General features: G+C 47.3%; 1 protein-coding gene across 3 annotated transcripts; it reads left to right on the top strand.

The window, feature by feature from the left end:
* The first annotated feature begins 360 nt into the window (after nt 1–360).
* On the top strand, nt 361–12,759 carry Gem (GTP binding protein overexpressed in skeletal muscle). 3 transcript variants are annotated; one of them, XM_087190611.1, is made up of 5 exons: nt 361–511; nt 1,827–2,121; nt 8,982–9,058; nt 9,794–9,998; nt 11,439–12,759. In XM_087190611.1, exons 2-5 carry the CDS (start codon nt 1,836–1,838, stop codon nt 11,714–11,716), a joined length of 846 nt encoding a protein of 281 aa, XP_087046737.1. In that variant the 5' UTR covers nt 361–511; nt 1,827–1,835; the 3' UTR covers nt 11,717–12,759. The 3 variants fall into 3 exon arrangements, with proteins under 3 accessions (XP_087046737.1, XP_004850164.1, XP_021118302.1); XM_004850107.3 differs by having other exon boundaries at nt 1,827–2,163; XM_021262643.2 differs by lacking the exon at nt 361–511 and adding an exon at nt 671–1,573.
* Nucleotides 12,760–15,238: the final 2,479 nt, after the last annotated feature.

Here is a 15,238-nt window from a genome sequence, read left to right as displayed (position 1 = left end):
CCAGGCTGCGGCCCCTGCCGGAGGCACCGTCTCCACGCTGCCGGCGGATTCGGGTTTCCTGGCCAAGCCCGACTCGCAACTCACACCTGTGCGACTCCTCATCTTTCATCCAGACAGCTTGCCAGCGCTCTGCTGGGAAGCGCAACTAAGTCGCACTAAGTGTTTTTTTTTTCTTTCCATTTTCCAGGGTCCACCTGGTAAAAATAAAAGAAAATAAAACACAGGAAGCCCAGGATTTGTCATTTGTTTTGTAAAGGGCAGAGGTCACGTGACTGCGAGTAACCGCTCTCACCCAGCGCTGCCAGCACCTCGGGCCGCCGCAGAGCCGCCCCACCCGCGGCGCTGACGTCACGGAAAAGCCCGGCGCTCGCTATAAACCCGGCCGCGCGGTGCAGGCGGAGCACGGACGGCGGCACGGACCTCGCGGAGCGCGGACCCCGCGGAGCTCTCGGCGCTCGGCGGCCCGCTTTCCCATGCGCAGAAGCCCACCCGGCAGGCCCAGCCGAGCCGAGTAAGGGGGCGGCGCGGTCTCGGCGGCTGGGCGGCGGGCAGCGAGGGGGCGTGTCCGGCCCGCAGAACTTTCCAAGTTGATCCGGGGACCCCGGGCGTGCCGCCTGAGCCAGGGGCTTCTAGGGAGAGACGAGCCCGGTTGCAAAGGGTGCGCTCCCCACCCGCAGGCTCCTTAGCTCAGCTCAGAAGAGGCCCCTGGTCCGCCCTCAGGGACTCTACTGTCTTGGTGTGGGTGCACGTCGGCCACCCAGGGGCTACTTTGCCGTCTGCAAACCTGGCCCGGGGTCCTGATTCGTGAGCGAGGTGCCGGGGCAGGGTGTAGGGGTGAGGTCTATGCGTTCCTCGCTGTCACGCGTGGATCTTGCTGAGTCAAGTGTGAGCGATTCCACTTGCTCTCCAGCAGTCTGAGAGGACAGGCCTCGGTGCTGGGGGAGGCGGTCCTGCAAGGTGAAAGTTGAAGCAAGTTGTTGAGTGTCATTTTCAGGAGCTGGTTTGCTTCAGGAAGGTGGAGCTCTGAGTTGAATTGCAAGGAATCTCAGAGTGGACGTGGTGTGCTAAGAGTGAAGGCATTCTCTGTAAATCTGATGGGTCTGCACGGGAGCAGCTCATTCCCCTGCCAGAAGGACCAGGCGCGGGGCTGCGTGTGGTCAGCGTGGCACCTGTGCGCAGGAGGGCAGAGCTGAGGCGTAGACCCCCAAGTGAACTCGCCCCATCCTCACATAACGGTCTCTTTGGGCAGCTGAAGAGTATCAGGGCGACTTTACTAAACATGGAAGTTGTCTTAAGTCTTGTCCAGTCCAGCCAGGGGCAGTGATGTCATTGCCACGTGTTTCCCACAGAGGCACAGAAGCCTGCAAGGAGGCTGGGGCCAGTAAGAGCCATGTTTAGACAAGAGCGAGCAGCTAACCTGGCCAGCCGTGCACAGCCGCACTGACTTGTTGCTCTTTCAGCCTTCTCTAGAGGCTGTGGGTTCCTTCCAGCTGCCTGCGTGCCAGCTCTGAGTGGGGAGTCCGAGGCTTTTTTGAGGATGGAGGAAGCTTATGGGCAGTGGGTGATGTTAACGGTATTTTTCTCTATGTAAATGATGGTTTGCCAGACGAACTGGTTGCTAACAGTGAGGGTGTGTGTGTGTGTGTGTGTGTGTGTGTGTCCATCCATTTGAAAGCCTGGCTTGTTGGGGTTTGGCAACTTTAATTGTTGGTTCTGATACATCCGGTAAGATAGATGGTAAGACTGGAGAAGGGCCATGTGTTTGAGACTCCTGAACTCTCCCTCGTGTTTACTGATGCTGGCATATTGGTTGCTTTGCTTCCTAGGACCCCACGATGACTCTGAATAATGTCACCATGCGCCAGGGCACTGTGGGCATGCAGCCACAGCAGCAGCGCTGGAGCGTCCCAGCCGATGGCAGGCACCTGATGGTCCAGAAAGAGCCTCACCCGTACAACTACCACAACCGCCCCTCAGCCCCTGATGACCACTGCCGGCAGAGCTGGTCCTCGGACTCCACAGACTCCGTCATCTCCTCCGAGTCGGGGAACACCTACTATCGAGTGGTGCTCATAGGGGAGCAGGGGGTGGGCAAGTCCACCCTGGCCAACATCTTTGCAGGTGTGCATGACAGCATGGACAGCGACTGTGAGGTGCTGGGAGGTAGGTGGCCTAGCCCCAAGGGGCTTCTGTCCTCAGCAGTGGTCCAGGCAGTGACAGCCAGGTGATAGGTCATTTGTCTGTGGAGTTGGGAGCTGAGGTTATATGTTCTTAGCACTGGATGGGGAAGTGGGGCCCTGGTACAGGCCCCCAGGACAGAAAAATGAAAATACCTGTAGACAAGATCCACATCTGTTCGACCTTGGCCATAAGGGGAATTTCTGAGATTTTCAGTCTGAAGCATCTAGGGGAGGCTGCTCAACGGGACAGAGCCAGAGGTCAGGATCCACTTCTGGCATTTACTGACTCTGACCTGGATCCTATTCCAGGAGTTCAGTGTAGACATAGCCTTTTCCCATGGTTGGTCTTAAAAGCAAACCAATTTGAAAAAAGTGTTAGGAGAGCTTATCAGTTTATTTCCATCAACATTAGATACTTTTGTGGGTATAAATTAGTTCATTATCTGTATTTGAAATAGTACAATAATTTTTAAAAATTTGAAATATAACAATGATAAATGCTTTTGTAGAGTATTATAGTTTTTTTAAAGATAATTTTCCCTGTAGAGTCTCATGCCATTTATTTTTTGAAGGCTTTCCTATTTTCAAAGCTGTTTTGAGGCGACATTATCTCATGAAGTATTCTTCAACAGGTGGAGTACAGCCTTTTATCTATGACTGATATGAGGAACCTGGTAACCAACAGATTCATACAGTGTTATTATTCATACAGTCCTTATTATTATTATTGTTATTATTATTCATACAGTCCTTCAGCCACAGCTTCTGTCCTAGCACACATGAGCAGGGCCACCAGGTGTCCCGGTTTACAGCTGTGGAAATGAAGGAAGAACTGTCCAGTGCTTGCAGTGCTTCCCTAAGTCACTTGGTCTCTCTGCTCTCAGAGGCAACACAGGACTGAATCACAGGCATCCAGAGTAGGAAGATGACTTAGTGGTGACTCACTTGTCCCCACTCAGTGGGTATGAATCCTGTCTCTCACTACAATAGCCCATTTCACCTAAAGGTCTTTTTTTTTTCTTTTGGTACTGGGGATCGAACTCGGGTCCTTGCGCTTGTGAGGCAGGCGGCGAAACCACTGAGCTAAATCCCCGGCCCCTCACCTAAAGGTCTTATTCTTACTTAACTTTCTCAGTGTCATGGAGTTCAAGCTACTTCAAGAAGCAGCTCAGGAGCTGAGCTATAGATGATGACTCATTGATGTAACATCGATTTCTCTCCTCACTTCTGGAATCACAGGAACCATAGCTAAGCAAGATTCAAGGGAGAAATGGGACCAGTGTGAGACAGTGGAGTCTCTTTCTTTGTGAAGGCTGGTGGGTGGCTGTGGCTAGAAGAGAAAGAAAGAGCTAACATTGGAAGGGACATTTGCAATGGGTACGGTTTATTAGGTGTCTTATATTTGCTATTGTTTACTTTGACCCTCACAAAACTTTTTTTTTTTTTTTTTTTTTTGGTACCGGGGATCGAACTCAGGTCCTTGCGCTTGTGAGGCAGGCGGCAGAACCAGAGCTAAATCCCCGGCCCTCCTCACAAAAGTCTTGTACTCATGAGTGAATGGAGTAAAAGGGAGACCTGGTGGCTGACCTTGAGTCACCCAACGGACAGGCTGGCTTTAGATTTTGGGATTTTATGACTTTAGTTCAGTGCTTTTTCTCATTTATAGGACACCTGCTATGTGCTGTATTTCCCACATATATTTTTGTAATATAAGAATGGAACCAATATTTTATGAGTGAGGAAGTGGAGACTTACAAAGTCCACAGACTTTCCAGGGTGAAAAACCTATACATAGTACAGCCAGGATTCAAACCTAGTTGTGGTTATTCCTAAACCCTCTGCAGTGGATTTGAGTTCTGAGTGCTATTAAGTGCATACCCCAGCCACATGCCTACCTATATGCTGGGCTTGGGGGAGCTGGTGATGGATGAGGCACACCATGCACTCTTAGTAAGGAGCTCTGTGTCCGTGGCTGTAATTCAGAGCAGGGGGAAATTAAGAAATATCCTAAGAAGTAACAATAAAGTGCTTTGAGGATTGACACAAAGAAGAGATGAACTGTGAGTTTAGTCCTTGTTCTTTTTTTTTTTTTTTTCCAGGCCTATACATTGAGCTACATCCCAACCCTTTTTACTTTTTGAGACAGGGTCTCACTAAATTCCAAGGCTGGTTTTAGACTAGACTTGTAATCCTGCAGTCCTAGTGCTGGGATTACAGGTACATGCCACCATGGCCAGCCTTTTGTTTGTTTTTAAGAGGTAGAAAACACAGAGGACGATAGACTTTCAAAAATGTTTGTCATTAGAATGGGGTGGTGTGTATCCAGAGGGTGCATCCCCGTAGGCATAGAGAATTAAGACTGATTCATATCTGGAATTTCGGAAGTGGGCTTCTCTACTTGGGAGAGCTCTTTGTTGAAAGGAAGAGGAGAGAGAAAGGATCTGTATCTTATCTCCTTAAACTGAGTCTCTGACAAAGAGAAACAGCTCAGGTGACCTGTCTGTGTCCTAATTTATACCGTCAAGGATCACACCCTTTATTTGTAGATACTGTTTGGAATCATGAGTTGGCTTTGTTTTCCAAGAGGAAGGTTTTCCAATGCATACTGCTGCGTTGTCTTTTTTTTCCAGCATTAACCATAAGAAAAACAATCTACACAATATTTTCATCATTGTCTCTCCTAATAAAGATGGATGTTGTTACAGTTAATATTGCAGTAATCTTACGACTCTTTGTGCACACTCAATGCCACTCATCCATCCATTCATTCATCCATCCATTCATTCATTCCTAAGCGGTGACTGAACACACACTGCCGAACTTGATGAGGCACTATGCAGAGTCCTGGGGCCGTGTCCTTAGGGGGCTCATGGCGTGTGGTGGAGGTCAGACAGACACAAGCTGTAAATCAAGCGAGGGCATGATGAGTGTCTTGAAAGAGTTACAAGGATAAAGTTCCGTGAGAAAGTGGAATTCAGAGGAGAAAAGAGTTCTGGGTGTAGAAATCAGAGAAGGCCTTGTGGAAGAGGTGGTGTCTGAGTTGGACCCTAAAGACAAGCAGGATTTTGGAATCCTGAGCTAGGGGAGAAGGGGGTCTGTACTTACACAGGGAAGTATGGGGAAGAACACTCCACTTGGAGTCTGTTGTGTGCACTTGGACCTGCTGTGATGCAGACTTAGCTGGGCGCTCTTGGCCAAGCCACTTACCCCCTCCCCCAGGTTTCCTTGTCAGTAGTTGGGATAACTCTTCATAGGCTGTTACGAGAATTAAAGGAGGTAACATTAAGCATGTATGTAGCACACTGTTGGCACATAGGAACTGCAGAATAAACATTGGTTACCGCCAATTGGGGAGGCACCATTTTCTTCCCATGTGTGTAACTTCTACAACTATGGTTGTATTGCTCTTGGCCCCTGTCCTGTCTCTATTCCCCTTCACACCCCATCACTCTTACCTAGGATCTTTCAGATGTTCAGAGGAGACCAGGAGAAGAGAGGGCAGGGATTTCTTCCAGGGTTCCCTGGGACCCCCGGGGACCCCCTGGGCCCTGAAAGCTGAAACTGGGTGGAAAGGTCTGGAGGGTAGGTACTGGAACCTCAGAACATCTTGGGCACTGCAGGAGCCAGACCCAGCATGAGACAACTGTGCAGTTCCACTCAGCGCATGAGCCAGGTCTGGGCCCGAGAGACCTCTAAACACAAGGGGTGTCAAGGAGAAAAGTCTATGGTAGGAAGTCTTTATTCAGGGCGAATGCAATAGGCATCAGGGCTATTGCAGTGGGAGAGAGAGATTGGGCTCAACTCCAAATACAATGAGAACAAGTGGTGATTTACAGCCAAGGAGCAGGTTGGGAAGATATGTGGATGGAAAATTACTAAGAAGGGACAACAAGGTTAGGGGGACTCTTGCTAAACCAACAATAGAAGTCTTGTTGAAGTTGGGCCAAGGAGTTAGACATCAAAGGTGGGAGATGAGGAATTTGATCAGATATTACCGGTGGGAGCGGGGGATTCTCACTAAACTGACTCATCAGGATTCTGGCAGGATTCACTGAGCTGGACTGTGCAAGGGCAGACATGGAAGCTCAGGGTGAAGGCTGAGTGCAGGAGAGGGTTTGTCAGAGCCTGATGCAAGTTTGATCAGGGAGGAGCTTTTGTCGGGGGGTTCAGATGAGGAAAGCCAGACCAAACTGCCTTGGTCCAGGGAAGAGGGATGCTGACTGCGGTCCCCCTGTAGAGCCTCCTCGGCCCCATCACGGCCCCATTTTCTTGGTATGCTGAGTATGCATGAGCACCGGAGCTTTCATCCGCATGAGGACAACCCCAGACCCCTGTTGCTGGGAAGCCTTACAGGATGCTAGGCCTGGTCCCTTTCTCTAACTCTGAGCAAATTTCAGAAAGCTCTCTAGAGGTCTAGGTTCTTTGATTTCCCTTTCCCCCACCTGATTAACACTGAAAAGACTTAAAATATGAGCTGAGGACCAAGGGAGGGAGAGAAACCTTGAGCTTTGGTTGCAAGCACCTGGTTAGTGGGAGGCCGCCTGACAGGTGCAGGGGATGGTGTGCTGGGAAAGTCCTTGGGATGTATTTTTCTGGTCCCCACATCTCCAACACGGTGGCTTTTCGTACCAGGGAAACTTCCAGAATGGCAGAGCATCTAGTTTCTACTTTCACAACTGTAATCCTTAGCCTACTTTTTCTCTAGACTTTTCTTATCTGTGTTATACTAAGAGAAAGTGGGGTTCACCCTGCCCCTCAGCTGCTGGAACAGTGTGTTGCTGTGTGAACTGTGGGTCTCTTAAATCCCCTGCACTTGTTTTTGGGTGATGAGTGTCGCCAAGGGCAGAGAAAGTGACCTCTTGAGTCTTCTGGGTGCAGGGAGGGGTTTTAGCCCAATGATGAAAACTCTGTGGTAGCAAAGGGCAGTCAGCCCTGCCCGTGGGCCAGGCTCAGCCTGCGCAGGTCTGCACGCTGAGCCAGGCCCTGCTCTCTGGGAGTGCATCCACTGTGGTCTCTTTCATGCTGCCCATCATGTTGTGGGCCCACGAGCAGGATGAACATGCTAGTCCCCCCGCTGGGAAGCAGATTCCTCTGATTAGAAGAATGACACTTTTGGAGGTGGGGAAATGGACAGATAGAGCCACCTCAGGTTACCTTTCTTTTCCTTTGCTGTATTTTCTTTCCTTTCCCTCTCCTGATTTTGGTCTTTAGGTAAGGAAACATTAAACCACGAGCACTGTTTCCACGAACCCCTCACTGTTATAAAGTGCCCCCCCCGCCCCGCCCCTCCACACTCTGACACCAGGATTTACACAGAGCAGGAGTCTGCGTATGGCACGGGCCAGCTTCTCATCTGAGCACGTGATGATGGCAGCCAACACTTAGGAAGTTTCTGCTTTGTGCTCAGGCTCTGTGTGTGGTTTTCACACACCCTGAGGGGTGGATGCTCTTCTCAGTCCCATCTCACAGATGAAGAAAGCTGAGTGTCAGGGAACTGATATAAATGGTCCATTTCCACATAATTAATAAGCAAGGGAACCCAGATTCTGATTCACATTTGCTGTGGTCACAGCCACACACTGTGTTTATCATCCATCCATCCACTCACTTATTCATTCATTCACTGGACACATTTTTATCGAGCACCTGCACTGTCCCAGGTACTGTCCTGGGTTCTGGGGGCCACAGCATACAGCACAAATGCAAATCTCTGTTCTAACATTCTGGGAAGCAGGCAAAGCAAATAATAAAATAACTATGTTTCATGTATTGCATATTAGGTGACAATAAGGACAGAGAATCATAGGACAAGGAGTAAGGAATTGTTGCTGAGGGCAAGGTGTTGCAGTTTTGAATTGGTGGTCGGGATACCTTCCCCAGAAAGCAGAAAGGGAACAATCCTTGAGGATAGCTGAGGGAAGAGATTATAGGCAAAAGGGCCAACAAGAAAAATGATAAATCATTAGGAAAGTTATTACCTTTAAACAATGAAATTCAAAACAGGAAACCTCACTGTGAAAACAGAGCAGGAGAGGGTTCCATGGCACGGGGTTGATGGGAATCCTGCTTGTAGAAATCCCAGGACACCTTACTCGCCACCCCCTGGCAGATTTTTCCAAGCTGCAGCTGCTTTGGCCCATTGCTCTGTGCTTCACTCCACACAATCTGGGCTCAAAGGCAGGGAGTAGAGTTTCCATTGCCAGGGAGAGTGGGGGCTGTGCTTCTGCGCTACTCAAGATGGAAAAGCAAGCTCATTTAGTCCTAGGGAGCTGGTTAGGGTTTATTCCAAGGGAAGAAAAGTACGGTCTGAACATGGGTAGCCACAAGATGTTTTTCTTGTACTGCCGCAAAAAGGAGACATCCCTGAGCTCAGAGCTCCCGGAGTTGCCAGTGAGAGTTTAGGAACCACCCATTGAAAGGGACAGTGGATTTCCAGGTAGAGCTTATGAAAATGGGGCTCACAGTTAATGCTTACTAACAGCCTCTTCTGTTGGATGAGTCAAAAGCTCTTTTGTGATTTTAGCCTCATAAATGGTTTTCTTATGTAAAAGCTCCAAGAATGATGGCAACGAATGCCTTTTAATTCAAGCGGTTTGAGAGATCTTAGTACTGGAGGAGTATACAAAATACGTTGTTGAAGATGACAAGATTAGTAATTTATCGTTGCAGATATTTCTGCATTTGCATACTTAGTTGCATATTTAGTAAGTTTATTTTCTAGCATAGCTTTCTCTGTGATCTTCTTAGGTCAAAGTGCTGCATATTCACCTGACTCCAATGCCAATGTTCTTTCTTTTCTAGAAGATACATATGAGCGCACCCTAATTGTTGATGGGGAGAGTGCGACAATCATCCTCTTGGACATGTGGGAAAATAAGGTATGCAGAGCCTGTAGCTCTTGGCGAATATTTTTAGGGCTTGCATTTCAACAGGCTGGTGTGAGGGTGACCTTGTTCTCCATAGTGGCTGTTGCAGATGAGGCAGGCTCATTTCCTTGGTTAAAAGCGTTGACTTTTGAAAAACAAGACTGTTTTAAGGAGCAGGTCATTCACAGGTGAGCTCTGAATAGCAAACAAGTTGCAGTGCTTTGCCTTTTGTTCTACTGAAAAAACACAAAAAATGTATTTGTTTTAGGAAATATTCAAACAAGCACGCACAGTATTTTGAACCCTTAGAATCATCGTGAAGTTGACATTCTCAACACTCGTCTTCAACATTTGCCTTCTGAAGGTTTTAGATGTCTGAGCATATATGCTAGGCCTTCTGTTTATTAAGAACCTTCCTATTCTCACCAAAGGATTCTTAATTTCATCCTTGGGAAAGGCAAAAGGAAGTTTTTTTAGAAAGTCAGAAGAGGCCCATTTTTGGGTAGTTTAGATAGAAATGCTGTTTGGCAGAGTAGTTATGTAATTTTTCAACTCAAGCTCTAGAGGAAATTGGAAAGAAACAAATTTGGGCATAAGTACGATGCAGGCCAGCAATCTTCACAGCCCTCGATATCCCGTAGGCATGAAGAGCATGCATTTGGGGGCATTGTGGGTGGCTTTCCTTCTCTCTGTCCACCTCATTTCCCAGGTTGCCCTGAGCTCATGGGAGATCTTTCCTCTGTGTAGGGGGAGAATGAGTGGCTCCAGGAGCACTGCATGCAGGTTGGGGACGCCTACCTGATTGTCTACTCCATCACTGACCGGGCGAGCTTTGAGAAGGCATCAGAGCTCCGGATCCAGCTCCGCAGGGCTCGGCAGACAGAGGACATTCCTATAATTCTGGTTGGCAACAAAAGTGACCTGGTGCGCTGCCGCGAAGTGTCTGTATCAGGTAAGATGGCTAGTGCCACCCCGTGGAAACCACCCGGGGTCATAGGCACTGGCCTTCACACAAGAGCTCTTCCCTTCCTCTTGCCTGAGGCTAGAACCAGGGTCTCATTAGAGCCCTATGTGGAGCTGGATGTGTACCTTCTAAGACCGCTACAGTCCCATCTCCCTGCTGGTTGTGCTGCCTTATTTACCTGGTCTCTCTGCAGGATTCCAGTCTCCTCACTCCCAAGGGCTTTCCTGGAATTTTTTTAGGGAAGAGATCACGCTCAGGGGTTTACTGGCCATGCCCAGGTTTTTCTTTGTCCTTTCATTCTCCGAGAAGATCTCAAGAGTTTAGGAAGGGAGCATAGCATCTTGGTGTAAGAAGAATGGGGACTTATGATGCAGAGGAATTATGGGAAAAGTTTCATTGAGAAAAAGAATTAGACTCTTGCTACTGCTGGTCTCTCTAACCCTGGAAATACTGTGTCCTCCTACCCTGCCCCCGCCCCATCCCTTGCTTCCTAAATTTCAGTTAAGAGATAAGTCACATGGTGTCACATATACTTTGTCATACTAGCTCAAGGTTAATTCCTATTTGCTGAGTGGGCACCCAAGAGATCTTAGGGCCAGTGAGATTTTATTGGCCTAATATAGACAGTGTCCCTGGTACAATCATAAAAATAAAATACAGCATTGCCAGGTCCTGCTCAGGAGAAAAGAAACCCAGTCAAGACAATGTACTCACCTAGTTGGGGATGTCTTACTGCTGGGACATGACTGTCTATAGCAGTCACATCTTAAACACAGAAACATATTTGAAATTGAGACTTTCCCAGAAATGGTTGAATAATTTGATGTAACTGTATTTGTAAAATCTTGTCTTTTTTCAAAATATCTTATCACAGCTTTTTTTTTCTTTAAAGAGAGGAAAGCCAAGTAGTAGAATTCTAATTTCTTATTGAGAAAACAGTCAGGAGAAAGAATCTGGCCTGAGAATTAAACAGGATGGATTTACCATCACATACAGGATGTGTGGACTCCCTCAAGTTTTTAAAAGACACCCCTCCATTTTCCTCATCTATTTGAATGGGGGTTGTAATTTATTTTCCAAGATTGTTATGAACATTGAAAATAGAGAACTTAGCCTAGTTCTTGGCCCATAGTAAGCCTGTAATCACTGAAACTAAGGGCACAGCGTTGCCGTTATGATGACTTTCCCTGTATTTGGTGACCCTGGACCCTCGTACAGGGAAGTTGTGGTAGACCAGGCCGAAAGCCCATCTTTCCTGCTTCCAGGCATCCTCCTGCCAGACTCAGGCCTTGGGAGGGCGTGCGTCCTAGGGCTGCCCCGTCTGACCCGGCTACCATTGTCCCAGCGCAGTTTTCGGCAGTGGTCCTCCAGCGTGGCTGGGGGCCGGCTTCGCGCACCCTCTGACTCTTTCTGGCCTTTTCTCACCAGAAGGGAGAGCGTGTGCTGTGGTGTTCGACTGCAAGTTCATCGAGACCTCCGCGGCCGTGCAGCACAACGTGAAGGAGCTCTTTGAGGGCATCGTGCGGCAGGTCCGCCTCCGCCGGGACAGCAAGGAGAAGAACGAGCGGCGACTGGCCTACCAGAAACGGAGGGAGAGCATCCCCAGGAAAGCCAGGCGCTTCTGGGGCAAGATCGTGGCCAGAAACAACAAGAACATGGCCTTCAAGCTCAAGTCCAAATCCTGCCACGACCTCTCTGTGCTGTAGGCACCCAGTACTACCCAGATGTCCTCTGTTGGACATCATCGAAGGCCACTGGGACCAGTAATCTATATTAGATTGGATACCTAAGCATTGGTAGATGTAGCATCCCCCGTTGCAGCCGAGAACTAACATGTTAGCCTTGTGGGCAACAAAATGCATGGGAAATGAAAGATGTTTGCACAGTCAGTATTTATTTATAGGAAAAGCTGATCTTGCTACTTGTACAGTCAAGGCTCATTACCGGGCATATTTGATGTTAGCAAGAGTTTTCTCTCTCTTTGGATAGTAGGGAATTGGAGCTTAGGAAAGAATGCCTAGAAGAGGAATTTCATCAGTGACATTTTACCCAGGGCTCTTATGTGACTTTGAGGCCATTGGGTCATATGGACATGGGAAGCTGTCACAGGGCTTCCTCAGAAGGAGAGCTTTCTGCGTCCCTTGTCTCCCGGACCTGTCACTGCAGGACTTGGCTCATCGTGGTCACGACTATTACTGCTCCATCAAACTGTGAAAAAGAAAAGATGGACCGTGCTGGAAACTAAAGCTTAGCTCATAATTTTTGTTCAGCCCCCACAGGGATTTATAGGATGGGGAACTGCTCTATGTACCCCTTCCATGTTGAAAAACTGCATCTTTACTTATGTGTCTAATACTTCTTTATTTGGGGAATATTATTTTCATCAAATTCTACTTAGTCAAGCCACCTTTTCTGTTTTGTTATTTTTGAAATCATGGAGCCATTGTAAAAATATTTTAAAAGTCTGAATTATTCATAACCTGAATTGCAAAATGCCAAATTTTTAAGATCTGAATTTTTATAAAATATAACACAAAAACTTCCAGTAGTTTGAGTTGACCCTTGTATGTCACAGCTCTGCTCTATTTATTATTTGCAAAATATACATTTTAAGATTTGATAAAGCATATTTATGAACATATTTCTTAAGGAAAATGTCCATTTTATTACCATTTTCTATCTTTTTCAAAATATACAAGTTTTTATCTATATGTCTTATAATAAAAGAAATAAAATCTTTGAAAACAAAGTCATTCTGTCTTCCTCCCCAAACAAGATGGTTATGATTTTTTTATATATAGCCTTTAGAACAAGCGTATTCCAAAGAGACCGACCTATTACATTATTTCATTTTTTCATTAGTAGCACACAGTCGTGATCTGTTTTAAAGAGAATTCCTGACATTTCTTCTTTGGAGTCATGATTCACAGTAATGCAAAGTTATTTTTGGCTCATTCAGTTGGGAAGTATTTGGGGTCATCTAAATGCTATGCTATAATCAGAGCCAAATTGACCTTTTACGTTGGTCTGGCAAATTCCTGCCTGAACAGATGGGTCTCACTTTGTTCCCTGAAAGCTTATGGTCTTAAGCTTGGTTAAAGCTCTAGAGGAAGTTAAAAAAGATTAGGGAGAGGAAAAAAAAACCATTTTTTTTTTTGGCCTGAGATCTGGCTGGGCAAAGCTTTCCACATTCTCCTCTCTGACCCTAATGTGATCTGATGTTAGTCACATGGCATCTCTCTGAGGGTGGTGTGCAGGAGTGGGCTCCCTGGTGTCACTGGTCACGTCTTGCCCCTGTGTGCACCACTTTTACTTCCGCATCCCTGCCTCTGAGTTTGTAGCCAGATACACCAATAGGAATGACCGTGGGACTTTGCACGTTGTTTAAAGTGACACAGTTTTTAAACCGATCTATATTTTGGCCACTTCCTTTCTAAGTTGAGGGCAAAAGTTCCATCTCTGTGCACCTTGCATCTTGAATTGCTCAAGGAAATAGTGCAGGGAGGTAATAAGAGTAAAGATTCAGGTTAGACGGGCTTGGGATGAAACTTGGCTGTGTCGTTTAACGCGATGTGTCTTTGTGGGAAAGAGTAAATGTTTCTAGTGCTCAGTTTCCTCATCTGCAAAATGGGCTTGCGAAGAATGCCAACCGTATAAGGTTGTTGTAAGATGAACATCTTTCAGTCTGCTGTGCAGTACAGAGCTCAAGAAGTAGTAGTTTTCATTATTTGTTGTGCGTCTTTCCTTCTGCATAAATTAGAGGTAGTTTTGTATGTCTGCTTCCCCCAATCCAAATGGGAACTCCTTCTCATGAGTCACCACTACTTTCCCGTTTTATCCCTGTACTCTTCAGTGCAGGGCCCTGCACTTATGGACAGTTTCAGAACTGTTTCTTCTTGAATCTTGTGGATCCTCCCAGTGCCTTTAGGAGGGCAACAGAATCTCATTTCACAGCAAGCTAGTGCTGCAGGGCTATAGCGACTTAATGATGTTTGTTTAGATGTTCAGAGCTGGGCCAAGACTGGGCTCCATGTAACTCGTGGTCACTGCATATTCTAGCTTCCAAAATGTTCTTATGAACATAGCCCCTTCTTTCCCCATGTGTCACCCACAGTGCACACACATGGCACACACACTATGCATGCATGCTTCAGACACACACACACACACACACACACACACACACACACCCTACACAGACACCTTATTTGCACCATTGTCTGTTCTCAGACCCAACTTTTGCCATTTGTCTTTCAGCCTCTGCCACCCCATGGCCCACAGATCCCAAGCCTCCGGGCTGAAGGGCCCGCTCAGCCTCCTGGACTGACCCTCATGGGACAACGAAGGCTGCATTGTATCCGAGAGGCCTCTTGGTTACAAGACTTAGCCCCGGAGTCAGTCCTGGTTCTCAGCCCTTCCTGGGAATGTGATAGAGTGAAGAATGTGTTCTGTCCCAGCCTCAGCTTTCCATCCATAATGTGGGGTCAGCATCAATGGCTGCCTCCCGGGGTTGGGATGAGGGTGCGCAGGCCGCCTTCAGGGAGAATGGTGGCTGCCCCAGCTCTGATGCAGCGTCTGCACCTTCACCCCCTCACGCTTCCGCACATGGTGTCGGGTGCCCAGGCACTGACCAACGCTGGGAATCTAACGGTGACCAAGACATCATCCTTGTCCTCAGAAACCTTGAAAACAGTAGATTTGTCCTCCAAAGCCAAAGAAGGTGGCACTGGAACTAGGAGGAAAATTTTTTAAACTGTGGAAGTATTATACTTGGAAGGGATGGATTAGTCTTCATTAAATCAAATTCAAATAAAGGGAAAAATTAAAATGATTAGATTAGATGTGGGAAAGTAAATTGGGCTTTAAAAAATTCCATTTTTGGAGCTGAATGTGGTAACACACACCTGTAATCCCAGCACTTGGGAGGCTGAGGCAGGAGGATCCCCTTGAATTTGAGGTGAGCCTGGACTACATAATGAGTTAAAGGCCAGCCTATACTACATAGTGAGACTCTCTCTCAAAAAACCAAAAGAAAATAAATAAAATGTTCCCTTTTTGGGAAGTGGGAGCAATGGAGAAAGGTTGGTTTTTATGCATTCTACATTTTTGCTTACTAATATATGCACTAATGCAGGGGAAAAGGTAGTGTTAAGTGCTCCTGCTTATGCAGGGTGCTGTGGAGAGGGCACGCTGGGAGAAGGCAGCCCTGCCTTCTCTTAATATGGCTC

The sequence above is a fragment of the Heterocephalus glaber genome, unplaced genomic scaffold, assembly GCF_053883595.1.
Source record: "Heterocephalus glaber isolate CG9 unplaced genomic scaffold, H.glaber_assembly_v1.0 deba00001555, whole genome shotgun sequence".
In the NCBI taxonomy this organism is placed as follows: Eukaryota; Metazoa; Chordata; class Mammalia; order Rodentia; family Bathyergidae; genus Heterocephalus; species Heterocephalus glaber.
This window is presented reverse-complemented; position numbering and strand designations above follow the sequence as displayed.

Excerpts from the sequence above, each read along its gene's own strand:
- Gem (XM_021262643.2), top strand. The coding sequence starts at position 1,538 with ATGGAGGAAGCTTATGGGCAGTGGGTGATGTTAACG. Across the intron at positions 2,122-8,981 it reads CCTGGCCAACATCTTTGCAG|AAGATACATATGAGCGCACC; the intron begins GTGTGCATGACA and ends TTTCTTTTCTAG. Across the intron at positions 9,059-9,793 it reads TGGACATGTGGGAAAATAAG|GGGGAGAATGAGTGGCTCCA; the intron begins GTATGCAGAGCC and ends TCCTCTGTGTAG.